The sequence below is a fragment of the Octopus bimaculoides genome, chromosome 22, assembly GCF_046866305.1.
Source record: "Octopus bimaculoides isolate indiv1 chromosome 22, ASM4686630v1, whole genome shotgun sequence".
Lineage (NCBI taxonomy): Eukaryota > Metazoa > Mollusca > Cephalopoda > Octopoda > Octopodidae > Octopus > Octopus bimaculoides.
The window spans coordinates 17,236,712-17,257,241 of NC_142949.1; the positions used below are offsets into that span (position 1 = coordinate 17,236,712).

Here is a 20,530-nt window from a genome sequence, read left to right on the forward strand (position 1 = left end):
GCAGAGTTTCTACAGCTGGATGCCCTTCCTAACGCCAACCACTCAGAGAGTGTAGTGGGTGCTTTTACGTGTCACCCGCACGAAAACGGCCACGCTCGAAATGGTGTCTTTTATGTGCCACCCGCACAAGCCAGTCCAGGGGCACTGGCAACGATCTCGCTCGAAAATCCTACAGGAGCCAGTCAGGCGGTACTGGCAACAGCCACGCTCAAAATGGTGCATCTCATGTGCCACCCGCACAAGAACCAGTCCAGGGGCACTGGCAACGATCTTACTTGATTTGCCGGGTCTTCTCACGCACAGCACATTTCCAAAGGTCTCGGTCAGTAGTCATCGCCTCGGTGAGGCCCAATGTACGAAGGTCTTGCCTCACCACCTCAGCCCGGGTCTTCCTGGGCCTACCTCTTCCACGGGTTCCCTCAACTGTTAGGGTGTGGCACTTATTCACGCAGCTATCCTCCTCCATTCTCACCACATGTCCATACCAGCGCAATCGTCTCTCTTGCACGCCACAACTGATGCTTCTAATGTTCAGCTTTTCTCTCAAGATACTTACACTCTGACGGGTATTCACATTGACATTACACATCCAACGGAACATACTGGCTTCATTCCTTGCGAGCTTACGTATGTCCTCAGCAGTTACAGCCCATGTTTCACTGCCATGTAGCATGGTTGTTCGTACGCATGCGTCATACAGTCTTCCTTTTACTCTGAGTGAGAGTCCCTTTGTCGCCAGCAGGGGTAAGAGCTCTCTAAACTTTGCCCAGGCTATTCTTATTCTAGCAGCTACACTTTCAGCGCACCCACCCCCACTACTAACTTGGTCGCCCAGATAGCGGAAGCTATCGACTACCTCTAGTTTTTCACCCTGGAATGAGATAGAAGTTGTTTCCTGTTTGTTTGCAGTCTTTATTGCACCTGAACATCTGCCACAAACAAAAACTAACTTCCTAGTTAACCTGCCTTTGATGTTGCTGCACCTCTTATGTGTCCATAGCTTGCACCGGGTACATCTTATAGAGTTACTACCTACTCCTTTTCTACATACTGAGCAAGGCCATCTACCTGAAGGGGTTTGTGTTTTATCTACCTTCCTACTTATTAGGATTTTGGTTTTAGCTAGGTTGACTCTAAGGCCCTTCAATTCTAGACCTTGCTTCCACACCTGAAACTTCTCCTCTAGTTCTGATAGTGACTCCGCAATTAGGGCAAGGTCATCAGCATAGAGGAGCTCCCAGGGGCAACCTGTCTTGAACTCCTCTGTGATTGCCTGGAGGACTATGGTAAATAAGAGGGGGCTGAGGACGGAACCTTGGTGGACCCCTACCTCTACCCGGAATTCATTGCTGTACTCATTTCCAACCCTCACCTTACTGGCAGCATCTCTGTACGTGGCTCGCACAGCTCTCACTAACCATTCTTCTATCCCAAGTTTCCTCATTGACCACCAGATAAGGGATCGGGGGATCCTGTCAAAGGCTTTCTCCATGTCAACGAAAGCCAGGTACAGAGGTTTATCCTTAGCTAGGTATTTCTCCTGCAACTGTGTCACTAGAAATAAGGCATCAGTAGTGCTTTTACCTGGCACGAACCCAAACTGAATCTCATCTAAATTGATTCGCTCCCTAATTAGTTGGGCTATGACCCTCTCTGTAACTTTCATAACCTGATCTAACAGCTTGATGCCTCTGTAATTATTTGTATCTAAAGCGTCACCTTTACCTTTGTAGCAGTTGACTATGATGCTGCTACACCAGTCATTGGGTATGACGCCTTCGTGTATCACCTGGTTCGTAATATGGGTGACTAGGCTATAGCCAACACTGCCAGATATTTTGAGCATCTCTGCAGTGATTCCTGATGGGCCGGGGGCTTTCCCGGTCTTCATACTCTTAATTGCTTTATCTACCCTGGTACTATCAACTCGGATAGTTGGTCCCTCTATTGGGTCGACATACGGCAGGCTCTCTTTCTCCCATTCATTCTCTTTATTAAGCAATCTATCGTAGTGGCATCTCCAGACCTCTTTCTTTGCATCCTCATTTAATGCAAGCGTACCATCATCCATGCGAACACATTTCTCTCCTACAACATCACTATTCTCTCTCCTACACTGTCTTGCAACACGAAATGCCTCGAGTCTTTGGTCCTCACGGCGAAGAACATTGGCAAATCTTTCCTTATCTGCTTCCCCTCTGGCTAAATAAACCTGTCGCCTAGCCTCCCTTCTGGCACATTGGTACAATTCCCTGCTACCACCGTTCTTCCAGTCCTTCCAAGCCTGTTTCTTTTGTCTAATAGCCCTGTCTACCTCCTTGTTCCACCACCACGTTACTCTGGGTCGGGAGGGGACCTTACACCACCCACAAATCTGGTCGGTGGCTTTCAACAGGTTGTCCCGCAGAAATCTCCAATTGTCTTCCACGTTGTATGATGCTATATCCCCTTCTATTTCGTTAAATGCTTCAAGTAACTTGTCTCTAAGTCTCTGTCCGTTTGCAGGGTCTTTAAGCTTCCACAGCCTTCTCCTCCAAGCCTGTCTAATTCTGGGCACCCATTTTGCCTTGATCCCAAAGTCGCTAACTACTAATCTATGTTGTGGGGTACATTCTTCGCCAGGGTAGGTTTTGGCATTTATAAGCCGCCCTCTTTCCCTATTTCTGGCGAGGATGTAGTCGATTTGGCTAGAGTGTCTGCCGGAGCGGTAGGTGACTAGGTGACTGGCAGGTTTCCTGAAGTTGGTATTGCAGACCATAAGATCGGTTGCATCACAGAACTCCAGCAGTCTGGTTCCCTCCTCGTTGCGGGAACCGAAGCCATAGCCTCCATGTATGCCATGGAAGCCTCCAGCACGACGTCCGACATGACCGTTGAAGTCTCCAGCCACAAAGAGAAGGTTCCTGTCACTCGTCGACGAGGTAGTTTGCAAGAGGGTGTCATAGAATTGGTCTTTCAGACCATCTGGTAGCCCCGGTTGAGGTGCATAGGCTGAGATGACAGTAGCTAATCTATGATGAAGCACTAGTCTGATCTTAAGTACTCTGTCACTTACTCTAACGACCTCGATTACCTTATCCACCCATTTCTCCGCTAGAAGTATTCCTACGCCCCCGACCCCGTCAGTGTTCCCTGCCCAGAAAATCTTGTACCTGTGTTCTTTGCCTGTGAGGAACCTCGCAGAACCTCCTCTCCATCTTACTTCCTGGATGCAGCACATATCTACGCGTCTCCGTTCAAGCATCTCAACAATTTCACCAGATCTACCTTTCAGCGTGCCGACGTTGAGAGTGCCAATCCTAACAGTATGGGTGTTGGGGGTGTGGGTCTGTAGCCTGGGAAGGGGAAAAGCAGTGTCGTGTACCTGAAAAGAAAACTTGCAATTGGAAGAATTCATAAGCAAAACAGTACCTACAACCTGCAAACATTTCTCAAACTTAATGCGCTACCCAAAGGTAGGGGAGAGGATGGCCAAGGCCACTAGATGGGTTCCGGGAGACAGCCGAGGTTGACAGGATGACAGAGGAATGAACTTCCGGTGGAGGGGGTGGGAGGGCGGGTTACCGCCAGCGAGTAGATAGGGCTCCGCCAGCGAGTAGATAGGGCTCTTAATTGTAGATTTTAAATATTTAAGAGACAACAATGCATAAATCGTAATTTTTAAAAGAGCAATGAATTCTAGGTGAGTAGAATATAACGTAGCATGAATTTAGGAAGCTTAGAAAATGAATAAGTATGAATTTAAGACAACAACTGAATTCAATTGAATTTCATGGAGAGAAACAAGATAAATAATAGAGGGCAAACTAAAGCGCGAAGGTATGAGATGTTTGAGGCCGTAAATAAATAAAAAATCTCTATCTTATCTGCATCTTGGAGATTTCGTCGTAGTATGTCAGCGAGATAATTTAGAATGGGTTTCTCATTTATATATAGCCAGAACCTGAAGACCTTAAGGAAAAACTACGAGAGAGAGAGAGGATGGAGGGGTAGACAGAGGCATGGCGGGAGAAAAGATCATCATCATCATATATATATATATATATATATATATATATATATATATATAACGAGAGAGAGAGAGGGGGGACCAGTCAAGCAGCACATCACGCTGTAATTCTTATATATATATATATATATATATATATATATATATATATATATATATATATATATATATATATATATATATATAATGTATATATATATATACATTCATACTTCCATACAAGTATGCCAACAGCCTGCTGCTGACGACAAGGAAAGTGTAAAGTATCAAATGTCTTTACTGCATGTCAGTATTATTCGCCTGTGGGAAGAGCCAAGAATGGCTGAAGATTGATGGCTAAAAACAGATGACCTAGTTCTATATAAATGATGTCACATTGAGGAGGTTCCTTCTTTTTTTTGGTTTTCTTCTTTTTCTTAGGCAGTTGGTTTATTTTGGCTCTGAAGAAGGTAGCTTTGGGCTAGTGGTCCACTGTTTTTTCAGTCAATGAACCAGTCTATTGATAAAATTAGGGTTAGGGTTTCCAAATAAGACAAATTTGTCATTTCTATTACTCCTTCTATAATTACTCTTCTCCTTCTTCCATCTCCTCCTCTCCTTCCCTTCTCCTCCTCTCCTTCTCTTCTCCTCCTGCTGTCTCTATGATTCTTTCTCTCCCATAGTGTGTGTGTGTGTGTATTTAATGTTCCTGCACTCATAGCCTGCCACTAAGTCTAGTATGAGCAACCCTTATATCGACTCTCTCTCTCTCTCTCTATCTTTTACTCTCTCTCCCCTCCCCCACTAGCTCTATACAATGTAAAGCCTGACTGGAGAAACCAACCAACCAACCAGCCACCCACCCGAATAAACGAACAAACAAACGAATGAATGAACCAACCAACGAACCAACGAACAAACAGACATTTATATCAACATAGGCATATGGTGTAGTGGTTAAGAGTGCAAGCTACTAACCCCAAGATTCCAAGTTCGATTCCAGGCAGTGACCTGAATAATAATAATAATAATAATAACAATAATATCGAAAAATACCTTAGGAATGAGAACCTAGGTTCGAAATTTCCCCAAGACACCTGATGAAGGCTGGAGGGTATAATGTATTTATATCAACCATTATTATTATTATCATATGGAGATTCATCTGGATATACTGCAGCCACAATAGAAGCTGACCGAGTCAAAAATAAAGATAAGAATTATCTCTTGATGTATGTTTGAGAAATAAATGATAAAATATGAGTTTTGGTCATTCTTTAATCAATCTTTAATCATTCTTTGACTGTTCTTTGGTCATTCTTTGAGCAATCTTTGGCTATTCTTTGATCATTGTTTTGATCATTCTTTGACCGTTTTTGATCATTCTATGACCATTTTTTTGACATTTGAGTAGTGTTTCTTTCTTTGTTTTCAAATTCTTTTGTATTCATTCTTTGTTGTTTCTCATTTCTGTTTCAGCTCCAAGAAGCAATGTCTCATGTGTTTGGTTACACTGTTGCCTTTGATGTGAGCGCCCGAGACTGGCAGCTGCAGAAGAATGGACAACAATGGCTTCTGGGGAAATCCATGGATACATTTTGTCCTTTAGGACCATGCATTGTTATGAAAGAAGACATTGCTGGTAAATAATAATAATAATAATAATAATAATAATACTAATAATAATAATAATAACAATGATTTCTTTATTGACCGTAAAGGGTTTACATTAAAAAGAACATGACAGACAGTACAGGACAAAACAAAGAACCTGTGCACGTATTTATGAGTGTGTTCTGTTGTGAGGGTTTTGCGTGTAAACAGGTAATGGGAAAAAACATAGAAAATAATGATAATTCTTTCTAACCCAGGCATAAGGCCTGAAATTTTGAAGAAGGAGTTTAGTCAGTTTCATTGAGCCCAGTGCTCAACTGGTACTTATTTCATTGACCCCAAAAGGACGGAAGCCAAAGTTGACTTCGGCAGACTTTAAACTCAGAACATGAAGACAGATGAAATGCTGCTAAGCATTTTGCCCAGCATGCTAATGATTCTGCCAGCTCACTGCTTTTTTCATAAAGACAGACGAAATACCAGTAAGTATTTCGCCCAGCATGCTAATGATTCTGCCAGCTCACTGCTTTTTTCATAAAGACAGACGAAATACCAGTAAGTATTTCGCCCAGTGTGGCAATGAATCTGCCAGCTCGCCACCTTTAATACTAATAATAATCCTTTTTACTAAAGGCACGAAACCTGAAATTTGGGGTGAGGGGACTTGTCAATTACATCAATTACATCACTGGCTCTTAATTTATCAACCCCGAAAAGATGAAAGGTAAAGTCGACGTTGGCGGAGTTTGAACACAGAACGTAGCAACGAGTGAAATACCGCTAAGCATTTCGTCCGGTGTGCCAACAATTCTGCCAGCTTGCTGCCTTTAATAATAATAATAATAATAATAATAATAATAATAATAATAATAATAATAATAATAATAATAATAATAATAATAATATTAATAATAAACAGAGAAACTCTCAAAATACAAAGACCTGGAAATGGAAGTAACAGAAAAACAGAAACAATTCCTTTCATAGTAGGTGCATTAAGTATGTTAGAAAAAACATTCAGGTAAATACATAACCAAAACACCAGGACTTACAAATGTATGTAATATACAGAAAATAGCACGACTAGGCACTGTGCACATCCTATGTAAAACACTTTCAATACAGTGAAAATAATAACACCACAACAAACCACAGCACATATCCGAGGCATACAGAGTTGTGTTCGGTTGTGCAGTGAGTGCATGAGATAAAAATAAGATAACTGAATAATAATAATAATAATGATAATAGCAGCAGCAGCAGCAGCAGCAGTAGTAGTAGTAGTAGTAGTAGTAGTAGTAGTAATAATGATAATAATAATTTCCCTTCTATGTTAGGCACAAAGCCTGAGATTTCTGGGGGAGGGATGTGATCGGATTATATAAACGCCTGTGCTCAATTGGTTCTTACTTTACTGATCCGAAGATGATGAAAGATGAAGTCGACCCTGGTGGAATTTGAAATCAGAACATAGATGGGTGAAATGTCACTAAGCATTTTGTCCGGTGTATTAACAATTCTTCCATCTCACTGCCTTGATGATGATGAGGATAATAATAATAATAATAATAATAATAATAATAATAATAATAATAATAGCAAAGAAAAGAAGAGTGCCATTGTCATCAAGTGAATGATATTTCGACATCTCATGTGTCTTCCACAGATTCAAAAAACAAGCTTGTCAATCTGCTTCAATTTGGTTAATATTTATAGGACTGAGGTAACTCTTCCAGAAGATATTGAAGCAATCCTTTAAATATTAACCAAAATGAAGTAGATTGACACGTTTATCATTTGAACCTGTGGAAGACACACGAGATGTCGAAATATCGTTCACTTGATGACAATTGCACTCTTCGTTTTTTTGCTTCCTTCTATATCTTCTGGAGGAGTTACCGCAATCCTATAAATATTAATAACAATAATAGTAATAAGAATGATAGTTATAATAATAATAATAATAATAATAATAATAATAATAATAATAAAAGTGCAAAAAATCGTTTTAACTGGAATGACTCATGTACTGAGAAGAGCATTATCGCTGTGAAAACAACATCCATTCATGAATTTATTTATGTATTAATTTTTTTTTTAAAAACATATTTTACCTGTGAATTTGCGTGTGTAAACTGGGAATGCATACAATGAGCTTCTCTGCCCTAGGTGTATGGAAAACATTCGGCGAGAAATGGAAGAAAATTTGAAGAAAGAAGGAAAAAAAAACAACATAATAATAATAATAATGTGACAGGCTCTTCTGTCGAAGACAACATAAGAATGATCAGCTTTTGCCAAATGACCTGCACAAATGATTTGTTTATAATGATCAAATGCCTATGCTGCAAATTAGTGCACCTGACCCTCCATCAAATTGATTTTGTCTGAACAGGTGCACAGGTGTGCCATGTGTCAGGTGTTGAAGTGATCGCAGAGCAGCATATGATGAAGTGCTTTGCTCAAGAACACAACACACGATTCGGTCTAGGAATTGAAACCATGACCTAGCAATCATGAGTGCAACCACCTTAACTACTAAGCCACCTGGCCATCTGCTATATATATATATCTAGAAGAAAGTTTCAAAAGAAAACATTGAAAACTTCTCCAAGAAAAGTGGTTTCAATCAGAAGATAATAGCAACAACAATGAAACTCCTCACAGCTTTATTGATTATTGTTTATAGTGTTTAATGATTTTTCTCTATTGATTTAACAACCTATAAAAGTATAAGATGTAAGTTTGTTGTGAAAATTTCTCATTAAATTTGTTTGTCTAGCTGTTGTTGGCTGCTTTATGAGATCATCTTAATCAATGTTTTTACACAAACTTTGTGGAGGCACAGAAAATGTATTATAATCTAACTAACATGGTGGGAACTGTGAAATCTATGCAATGAAAAAATTTAAGAGGGCCTAGGATGATTAGCTTTTTTATAACATTCTTAGTTTAGCTTTTTCTAAATACCCTAGTGCGTAACTGTACTTATTTAATCAATATCGAAAGGACGAAAGGCAAAGTCAACTTCAACGGAATTTGAACTCAGAACATGAAGATGGATGAAATACCACTAAGCATTTTGCCCAGCATGCTAACAATTCTGCCAGCCCCACTGCCTTAGTTTTCTTTAACCTTTTCGTTACCAACCCAGCTGAAACCAGCTCTGGCTCTGAGTACAAATGTTTTGTTTTCACAAGTTTTGAATTAAAATCTTCTACCAAACCTTAGTCACAATTAATGTTCCTAACACTAGCTGAATGATAACTAAGTTATTTTACTAAATTCTTTGTTATATTTAAGTAATTGAAAGAAACACAGAGCATCTCAACAGAAATACAGTAATGAAAGGGTTAAATATACTTGACATTCATCTACATTAATTTCCTCTTGTCTCTGTTGTCTTGTTTTTTGTCACTTTTTATTATATCTTCTCCCTCTTCCTCTCTGATCTGTGCATCCTTTCTTGGGCAGCTTGCAATGTTTTTCTTGTGAATCCATAGTTTAGGTTAAATTAACCTTTATAAATGAATATCAATTTTCAAGTGAGTAGACAAATAATTGCACTTATGTGTGTGCGTGAGTTAAATGATGAGTGCTATAAAAAAAATTAGTTCAGTTAAAGAGAATACTTTTCATTATCAAGACACCATGACCACCACCACCACTCCTATCATCATCACTATAGTTTTCAGTAACAAAGTTCAATTCATTTCAGCTGTTTGTTTATATCTACTTTTTCTTGCTGTCAGTATATTTCTCTTCTGACAATACAAATACTATCTCTCTTTCTCTCTCTCTCTCTTTCTCTCTCTCTCTCTTTCTCTCTCTCTCTCTCTCACTTAATGTAACTGCCTCCCCCGACCATCACTTTCTATCTGCCTTTCTTTAACCTCACCCTCTGCTAAATATTGTATCCTAAACACATCTATTTCTCTTTACTTTTCCCTTCAGCTAACTATTCCTTCCCCACCCTACCACATATTGTTCTCCCTCTTTCTTTCTCCATCTTTTTCTCTTGCTCTTTACCTCTTCCTTCAGCTAATCATGTGACACATTTAGCTTTAGTGTATTGATATTATAAATATCTCTCTCTACTTTTTCCTTCTCTAGTCTTTCTATCACTCCTCCTTCTCTCTCTCTCTCACTCTTACTCCACCTCTCTAACTAAAATATACTGGGCAAACAAACAAGCAGAATTATATATAGATTATAATTATGTTATAACTAATTATAATTATAACTAAAAAAAAAAATATCTGGGAAGAAAAACTTGGATTTGAAATTTGAACAGAAATTGAAATTTATTAAAAATGAAAATGAAAAAAAAAATAGAAATGATAATCAGATTATTGATAAAATATTTCTTGTCTCTCTTAGAGGCACATTGAGCAAGTATCTCCTAGCATAATCTTGGGCTAGCCAATATCTTGGGAATAGAATTTGTTGCAGAAGCCTGTTATGTGTGTGTGTGTATGATCATCATCATCATCATCAACCACTGGCTATTACTGTCTCAATTCCCAAGACTCAAAGAGCTGGTCACACTGTTTCCATGTTGTATAAGTACTTGAGATCACAACATTACCCCTGGATAGGAAGCCAGTCCATTGCAGGGTGACTCATTTACAGTTGAGTGGACTGGAGCAATGTGAAAAAAAGTATTTTGCTCAAGAACACACTGTGTCACTCAAGTCTAGGAACCAAACACCACAATCTAGTCATTGTGAGTGCAACATTCTGACCACCAGGCCACAAACCCTCACATTAATGCCCCATGGATAATAGTCCTCTTATATTGTGGTCGTGTAACTTAGTGGTCTGACAGATAAAAATTGATAATACAGCAACCAGCATTAAAAATAAGTTGTAAAGTTGATATGATTGACTGAAATACTACAAAATGATGCTCCAGCATGGCCACAGGCCAATAACGGAAGCCCGTAAAGGATATCCTGATTGCTCTTCTTTCAGAAAAATATTAAACAAAAAATACGAAAAAGAAATAACTTTAGGCTTGTGAAAATGGACCAAATCTCCAGTAGAATATTATCTTCAATGAAAAGTTGGATAGAATGGTAAAGAATGGCCAGGCACCAGACTTTGTGTCTGATAGTAATTTATCTCTGCCTTCTATAGTTAGAGTTTCAATCTCTTTTGGGTTTGACTTTAATTTTCTCTCTTCCTGGGTTGGTGAACAAATCTCTTAGATATGTGTAAGGCTCATTAAAGTAGATAAAGCAAACTGGGCCATTTGTTTGTCATACAACATTTTACAACATCCTGAATCTTAGCTGTTGCTATTAGCTTTTTGCAGCACTCCACATACTCTGCTGAATACCATTGCAGGCCATCTAAGTTGGTTTTAATGTCCTCTGCTGCTTCTGTCACCTATTGTTTCTGTTCTACTGATGTTTCTGTCCTGCTGCTTGCTCCAAAAAGCTGTGCAAACAACCGATGGAAAACTGCACACGTTTGCTTTGTATGAAGTAGCGTCTGTCAAAGATCAGAAAAAAGCAGCAATAAAATACTGGAGGTAATTATATCAACAACACACTCCTTGGATTGATAGCCACACCATGAAGAAAGAGATTACTGTGAATGTTTTTAAGGAACCTTAAAGACAATGAACAGTCAAACTAAAATGTGATACAGCATTTAGCATTGTCCCTTTCTGGTCTGAGTTCAAATCTCACAGAACTAAGGAAAATCAATTTGAATTTATTCCCCACCTCCTTTAAAAATATCTTAGTCTGTTGTCTAGTAACTCTTATCTTTATATCTTCAACTTCTCTCTCTCTCTCTCTCTCTCTCTCTCTCTCTCTCTCTCTCTCACTCTCTCCCCCCCATTCCGTCTATTGCTATTTCAAGAAAACACATTCCATATTTATTTGGATATAATGCAAAAAATTTAATAAGAAAGATCAATGTTAAATTTCATTATCATAATAATCATCCTAATAATCATCATCATCGTTTAACACCCATATTCCATGCATGCATGGGTAGGATGGTTGACAGGAGCTGACCAGGTAGAAAAACTACCCTAGGCTACTGTGTCTGTTTTGGAAGGGATTTAATGGCTGGATGCCCTTCCTAACAACAACCACTCAACAGAGCAGACTTGGTGCTTTTTACATGGCACCTGCACTGGCAGAGTTACCTAGTAACTCACAAGACAAGGAATTATGAGAGGGGCAGGGGAATTTGAGAAGGGTGTAGTGAATCATTGCAGACATGAAATGGATCCACCATAGCCAAATTTCAAGTAACAACTTTTCTCACGGTGGAACAATAGTTTTTCTGTGACAGCAATTTTACATTTGCCAGATGCCTTAGCTAGGCCCGAAATAATGTCTTCACCACTCGACCCTTCTAACCTCTTATAGACCACCAAAAGCTAGAATTAAGATAACAAGTACCACCAACTAAATTCATTGTTCTCATCGATATGTCTATCCTTCTGGATAGTTATAAAAACAAGAACCCCCAAGCAAAAATCAGTTAGTTACTTGGTGACAACTCAGTTAGCCAGTTAGTGACAACTCGAGTCAATGGACAATTAGTCATAGCCACAAGCAGGCAGCGTGGACTGAACTTGGACAAGTGTCTTCTACTATAGCCTCAAGCCGACCAAAGCCTTGTGAGTGGATTTGGTAGATGGAAACTGAAAGAAGCCCATCGTATATATGTATGTGTGTGTCTGTGTTTGTCCACCCAACATCGCTTGACAACCGATGCTGGTGTGTTACGTCCCTGTAACTTAGTGGTTTAGCAAAAGGGACCAATAGAATAAGTACTAGGCTTACAAAGAATAAGCTCTGGGGTCGATTTGCTTGACTAAAGGTAGTGCTCCAGCATGGCCACAGCCAAAATGACTGAAACAAGTAAAAGAGTATGCTCTAGGATTTTATCACCAGCCCAATGAGGCAAGGTATATTCAATGTAACGGTAAATAAATATTTTCTTTACAACTTCAATCACTGTTCTTTCATCTTTATATAATGGCTATCAATGAAAAACCAATCTTTACAAACAGATTACATCCATCCTGCTGTGTATCAACCATCGTTTATCATATTATTGTTTACAAAACAATTTCAACTGATACAAAAATAAATTTCAACCATTACAAACTGGTGACCCAACCGTTACAAGGGGAACTTGTGTCAGAGGATGAAAGGTTAGAGTGTGACAGAGAGACAGAAGTAGGTGTCTTGCCACAACAAAGGGGGCATTAGAGGGGGTGATCCAGTATCAGACGATGAAAGGTTAGAGTGTAACAGAGAAATAGAGAGGCAGAAGTAGGTGTCTTGTTATAGAATAGGTACATAGGAAGTATTATTTTAGATTTCATGTTTTAGTTAGGAAGGAAGGTACTACAATGCCCCATGGTGGGTGGTTGGGAGCGAGGGAGGTATCTACAGGATAGAATAAGTACTAGGCTTAAATGCTTGCAACTGAGTGGCAAATAAAGCTTAGAATGACCCCCAGGGGCTATGTGGTGGAGTTTAATCAGATTTAGTCTATCTTAAAACAGGGTTATATCAGGATTTGATCTCAGAATACTAAGAGCTGGAAGAAATGCCACAAAATATCAGGACCAACATTAGAAAAAAAATTATTTTCAGTTCTGTCAAAGCACCACCCTGGATTTGAACTATGTTACTCATATATAAAAAACGAAAACAAGACAAATAAGACAAAAAACGAAAAACAAAAACAAAAACAAATAAAGTATACGACTGTTTTGTTGCTATAAAATTGATGGTTCCTTTATATTTGAGACGACGGTGCAAAACAGTACTTGGGTAAACTGGGTTGTTGTTTTGATTGTGTTTCTAAGCCACCATTCACTGCGGTCCTGTATTTCCAGTTTTCATTCACTTCTGTATTACATTCTTTGAATAAAGTCTTTCGTTGCTATATTTTCAACGTTCAGTTGCCACGTTTTTACTGTTTATCACAATATTGTTTCGTATTTTTTAAATTCCTAAACTATTTTGATACGGCAATAACTTGTTTCGTAGGAATGCTTTTGGTAGAAACGTCAGTTAGAGCATTTGTTTAATCTTGGGTGGCCCTCATTAGGATTGTCAATTAATGTCCAGTCTTAGGTTACCTTTACCTCGTGGGCGCCTTTTGCTAAAACCAGAAAAAAACGTTGCTAAGCATTTTGTGTACTTACTCACACGCACAGTATGTAACTACACTCGGTTATGCAGTGAATTGAATAAAAAGAAAACAGTAATTTTTCAGATTAACACCCGCACGATCTTCACTAGGGTGTTAGGGTTAGGGTTTTAGGGTCAGGGTTAGGATTTTAGGGTTAGTTTTAGGGTAAGGGTTAGGGTTAAGGTTTGGGTTAGGGAATTCCATCCCTAACCGTAACCGTAACCGTAACCCTAAAACCCTAAAACGAATCCTAAAACCCTAACCCTGACCCTAGTGAAGATCGTGCGGGTGTTAATCTGAAAAATTACCAAGAAAACTTGTGAAGCAATAATTTCAATAATAGATTAAGCAGTTCTTATTGAATTAGTGGCGAAAGTAAAGAATGCGTACACAAGGTGTTTAGGGTTAAGGTTTTTATCACGCCGAAAACAGGTGGTGTACGTATTCTTTACCTCCACCCAATTAGTATGTAAATCTTTAATGTAATCATCAGACAAAACCAGCGTCAAATCTATCAGATGGAATTCCAAACTTACCGTCTTCTTGATTTCGCTTAAAAATTGTGGGTTAATTCAGAAAAATAATAATAGACATTTACCCATTATGGTAGGTAGTGGGACGGAATTCGGCCTCTTTCAGTTGCTAAGCAGAATTTTAACCGTTTGGACATGCTGTATGAAGAATATTTATTATATAATTAGACTTTCAGGGGAGACAACTCTGTTTCTTTTCGTAATCAACAAGAATGAAATAGTTTGATGAGAGTTCTTTCCCTTAAAACTTACGTTTATTTTAAAATTCCTTTAGGTAATTCTGTTTTCGGCATATTTTCTCCAATATTAACGCTTGCAACTCTCCTTCCACTGACCATTGATTACTAAAACCCTTTGAAATATTGAACTATCGACAACCTAGAGATTCTAGAATCCAATATCCATTAATAAGCCTATATGAATGGTATTCCATTATTCAATATATTTAAGGCGGCGATCTGGCAGAATCGCTAGTTCGCTGGAAAATTGCTTAACAGCATCTCATATGTCTTTAGGTTCTGAGTTCAAATTCTGCCGAGGTCAACTCTGCTTTTCATCCTTTCTGGGTCGATAAAATAAGTAGCAGTGAAATACTGGGGCCAAAACTCGAAATCAATATGAATAACACAACAGGCAGTGAACTGGTGGAATAGTTAGCATACTGGACAAATTGCCTCACAGCATTTCGTCCCTCTTTACGTTCGGAATTCAAATTCCACCGAAATTAATTTTGTCTTTCGTCCTTTCGGGGTCGATTAAATAAGTACCTACCAAGTTCTGAGCTTCATACAATTGACTTCTCCAAAAACTGTCGACTTGTACCCAAAATTTGAAGCCATTATAATATTCTTTAGGGCAAAAATCTAAGCATAACTGTGTGGGTATTTCTACGGTTGGATGCACTTCCTGATGCTGACTCTTTTCCCTGTTAAATAAGAAGGTATTCCTGGTTTGGGATCGCTGAGCTTCCGGACATATTGTTGATGCAGGGCATAAACATTGTCACCGATGGGTGAACGGTGATATGCAGATGCAGCAGGCGCACATACACACACACGCACACATTTAGTAGTTTGAAATTACATAACCCATCGTACATACATACACACAGGATGGGCTTCGTGCAGTTTCCATCTACCAAATTCATTCACGGCCTGGAGTCACAAGAGAAGACACATCTTTAAGGCGTGATGTAGTCATATATTAATTCATTGTTATTTTGAGGAAATTCATTAGATTCACGTGTAACATATTCTTCATGGTTACATCGCTTTTCTTTTCATATTCCATTATCATATTCTCGTTCCTGGTACCGTGATGCAACCATAGTAACTCTCACTCTTTAAACACTTATATGTGTGTGTGTGTATAAATACACACACACATATATACATGTATATGTGTGTGCGTGTATGTACATATACACAGCAGACACACACGCACACGTGTGTTTGTGTATGTATGTTCCATAATGTCTTAGCTGGCCAAAACTTGGAAGTTACCCTCAACAACATTTTTGTATAAGAATAATAAGTTTGTACTCTACTAAAGTACAGAGCAGCCCATCAGAGTAATATAAAATTGTTTGTATTATAACTGAATATGGAAATATGTGTGCATGTGCGTGCGTGCGTGTGTGTGTGTGTGTGCATGCATGCATGTATGTATGTATGTATGTATGTATGTATGTATGTATCTGTGTGCATGTATACCACTTCAACTCGTTATGGCTTAAAAGCTCTTACTGTTGTTTTTACTGTTTTGTTCTCACTGTCCTGTTTTTGTACCACTCTAACCCTCCGCAAATCCCAAATTTTATTTAATTTGCTTTGCGGAAACGACTGTTTTAACGAAGTCGCGTCTTGTCCCAACATTCGAAAGGCAGAGTAGATAAAACAGGGGACAACTGATGAAGGGATTGTTGTTTATGTTGCTTGTCTCATTTTTCTATTTGTTTCTTTCGTTGTTCGAAAAAAAGTTCGTTTTCCATGTTTTTGTTTTTCTTATGTTCTCGTTTTTCAATTTGTTCACCTCTTCTTGACGTCCTGTACCCATATATGTGTAAGGGACGACCGTGCGAACTCAAAAAGGAGAAATGGTGACGAATGGAAAATCAGAGGACTCCTTTTATTTAAACGCGTCACACGGTCGAACACACAATTATATATCAATGATGATATACATGACATGTTATGCGACGATAACATAGATGACCAGCAATGAAAGACCACAACCGTATTAAATGAATAACAGAGATATTTATTGTGGCGTTAAAGATGTATGTCTGTGTGAGAGTGTGAATGCGACATATAAGAACATAATCAAAGACAGGCCGTCATACAAAGAAAAGTGTGTATGTGAGTGATACATGTGTGTGAGTTATTACAGCAGATAGAAAGAGAGTCAATAACACGTGAACAATTATACCAGTTCTTGGGTACACAATAATATGAATCTGTATGTTGGCTGAGTTTGGCAGAGCTGATCACTTGTTGTGATGTCGTGGCATCGATGCCGGGCCGTGATTCTTGTTATACAGATGTTCGTCGCTGGTTGAGAATTTCTTGTCTGTTTATTTATCGTGGTGAAGCTGAGTCACCTAACAGAATCGAAGAGAGAGATGTGCCGCGGAGGTTTGGTTTGGTGTACATAGTAAGTCGTGTTGACGCTGGTGGAGATTGATGCTTGGTAGTAGTAATCGTAGAATCGTGTTGGTCATGACGATGATGCTGGATAGTAGTCGTAGACTCTTGTTGCTGATGTGGCGACGGCGGAGGTCATCGTTGGCTGGACGAAGCTGTTGAAGTGGTCGCTGGAACTGCTGCTGCTGTCGTGTGGTACACGGAACAGATCTCAAAGAGAAACTGGACCGAGACAAATTTGTGGGGTATGAGTTGATCTATATATAGCGTTAAGAGGGCTCCAAATGCCTTCAGAATTTTACTCTATCACGTGACCTTATTAGGGGCCGTGATTGGTCAGTTTGCATTCTGGCGGGAAAGGTTCGAAGAAGTTGCCGATTCGAATAATGATCAGTCACGTGATGACAAGGAATGGGTTCTCTACTACGCTGGCATTTATTTATATTTAAATGAGAAGATTCTATGTAATGGCGATAGTAGTTTTGTATCTAGTGACGATAGGTAGTTTCACTACATATGCATGTATATATACATATATATGTAGGTAAGTACATATATGTATGTATATATGCATATATATATGTGTGTGTATATATATATATATATATATATATATATATATATATATATATATATATATATATATATATATATATATATATATATAGTTCAAATTAACAAAAAACTAAAGTCGAAGACTGGTGAGGGCACAGCAAGCAGGTATACTAGTTTGATGCTTGGGAAGAATGGAAAACTCTTTGACGTTTCCAGCCCATACTCTTCGAGAGAAGGGATTAAGAGGGGGAAAAACAGTGAACAAAAACAAAAATAGAGAGAAAAATATACAGCCCCATCTTCCACCCGCCCCCCACACACACATCATCACCATCATCATCATTTAACGTCTGCTTTCTGCGACTGTTTTGGCAGGATTTTTACAGCTGTATGCCCTTCCTAACACCAACCACTCAGCAGAGTGGATTTGGTGCTTTTTATGTGGCACAAGCACAGGCAAGGTCAGTTTTGGCAAGGTTTTTACTGCTGGATGCCCTTCCAAACACCAATTACTTTACAGTGTGGACTGGGTGCTTTTAAGTGGCACCTGCACTGGCATAATCACCAAGTACCTTGCAAGACAAAAAATCTCTTTTGAGAGGAGAGGCGATATTGGAGGAAGTGATCTTGTGTCAGATGATGAAAGGTTATAGTGAGGTAGAGAGACAGAAACAAGTGTCTTGCTGTAGAGGAGAGCCGGAGAGAAAGAAAGAAAGAAAGAGAGAGAGGGAGAGGGAGAGATAGAAAGAGAGAGAGAGAGCGAGAGCGAGAGAGAGAGAGAAAGAGAGAGAGAGAAAGAGAGAGAGAGAGAGAGAGAGAGAGAGAGAGAGAGAGAGAGAGATATCAGGAATGTAGACAGAAACAGGTATGCTGCCGCAAAGGAAATACATGGTTATCCAACCTGAAGGAAGTGCAAGATGAGAGAGAGAGTGGGAGACAGCAGGACAGAGATGGTGGCAAAGTGCCAGACATACATAATGGTACAGCGAGACAGGGCGTTGGTGGAACACACAGGTCAGAAACTAGCGGAGAGCAATGATACAGTGGCACAGGGCCAATAGGTCGGGATTGGAGAGTGGAAGGTTAGCCTAATGCATGAAGTGAGGAAGAGAAGAGATGTAGAGATGTAGTTTGGTTTGTTATGGTAGAGTGTATGAGAAATTTTCTTGTTAAATGTGGGTGGGACACACACATCATCATCATAATAATCATCGTTTAACGTCCGCTTTCCATGCTAGCATGGGTTGGACGATTTGACTGAGGACTGGTGAAAACTAGATGGCTACACCAGGCTCCAATCTGATTTGGAAGAGTTTCTATAGCTGGATGCCCTTCCTAACGCCAACCACTCTGAGAGTGTAGCGGGTGCTTTTACGCACAAGAGCCAGTCCAGGGGCACTGGCAACGATCTCACTCGAAAGTCCTTACACATGCCACGGGCCCAAGTGCCAGAAAGGCGACGCTGGGCACAGGTGCAATCCCGATTTCGCTTTCGCTTGCCTCAATAAGTCTTCGCAAGCTGAGTTTCATGTCCAACGAAGGAGACGACGTTGGCATGGGTGCCAGTCGTCGAATTTAGTTCGGTTTTGATTTCACTTGCCTCAACAGGTCTTCGCAAGCGGAGTTTAGTGTCCAATGTAGGAAAGGTACGCATAAATGGGCTGGCTACACCCCTGGCAGACGCCTTGGATTTAGGTCTCACTTGGTTTACCAGGTCTTCTCACGCACAGCATATTTCCAAAGGTCTCGGTCAGAAGTCATCGCCTCGGTGAGGCCCAATGTTCGAAGGTCTTGCCTCACCACCTCAGCCCAGATCTTCCTGGGCCTACCTCTTCCACGGGTTCCCGCAACTGTTAGGGTGCGGCACTTTTTCACGCTGCTATCCTCGTCCATTCTCGCCACATGTCCATACCAGCGCATCATCTCTCTTGCACACCCCAACTGATGCTTCTTATGTTCAACTTTTATCTCAAGATACTTACACTCTGTCGGGTATGCACACTGACATTACTCATCCATCGGAGAATACTGGCTTCATTCCTTTCGAGCTTACGCATGTCCTCAGCAGTCACATCCCATGTTTCACTGCCATGTAGCATGGCTGTTCGTACACATGCGTCATACAGTCTGCCTTTTACTCTGAGTGAGAGTCCCTTTGTCGCCAGCAGAGGTAAGAGCTCTCTGAACTTTGCCCAGGCTATTCTTAATTCTAGCAGCTACACTTTCAGCGCACCCACCCCCACTACTAACTTGGTCACCCAGATAGCGGAAGCTATCAACTACCTTTAGTTTTTCTCCCTGGAATGAGACAGAAGTTCTGATAGTGACTCAGCAATTAGTGCAAGGTCATCAGCATAGAGGAGCTCCCAGGGGCATCCTATCTTGAATTCCTCTGTGATCGCCTGGAGGACTATGATAAATACGGGGGGGGGGGGCTGAGGACAGAGCGTTGGTGGACCCCTACTTCTACCCGAAATTCATTACTGTACTCATTTCCAACCCTCACCTTACTGACAGCACCTCTGTACATGGCTCGCACAGCTCTCACTAACCATTCTTCTATCCCAAGTTTCCTCATTGACCACCAGATAAGGGATCGGGGGAACCCTGTCAAAGACTTTCTCCATGTCAACGAAAGCCAAGTACAGAGGTTTATCTTTGGCTAGGTATTTCTCCTGCAGCTGTCTTACCAGAAATATGGCATCAGTGGTGCTTTTCCCTGGCACGAACCCAAACTGCATCTCATCTAAATTGATTCACTCTCTAATTAGTTGGGCTATGACCCTCTCCGTGACTTTCATTACCTGATCTAACAGCTAGACGCCTCTGTAATTATTTGTATCTAAAGCGTCACCTTTACCTTTGTAGCAGTTGGCTATGGCGCTGCTACACCAGTCATTGGGTATGACTCCTTCGTGTATCACCTGGTTCGTAATACGGTGACTAGGCTATAGCCAACACTGCCAGATATTTTGAGCATCTCTGCAGTGATTCCTGAGGGCCGGGGGCTTTCCCTGTCTTCA

The 20,530-nt window shown here is 40.1% G+C and overlaps 1 protein-coding gene across 1 annotated transcript in view; it reads left to right on the top strand.

Moving 5' to 3' along the window:
• Nucleotides 1-20,530, top strand: part of LOC106874360 (oxaloacetate tautomerase fahd2, mitochondrial) — a 144,165-nt gene that overhangs the window by 82,686 nt on the left and 40,949 nt on the right. The window contains exon 4 of the mRNA XM_089339793.1: nt 5,468-5,630. Coding sequence (XP_089195919.1) covers nt 5,468-5,630 — 163 coding nt within the window. The remainder of the gene's footprint in view (nt 1-5,467; nt 5,631-20,530) is intronic.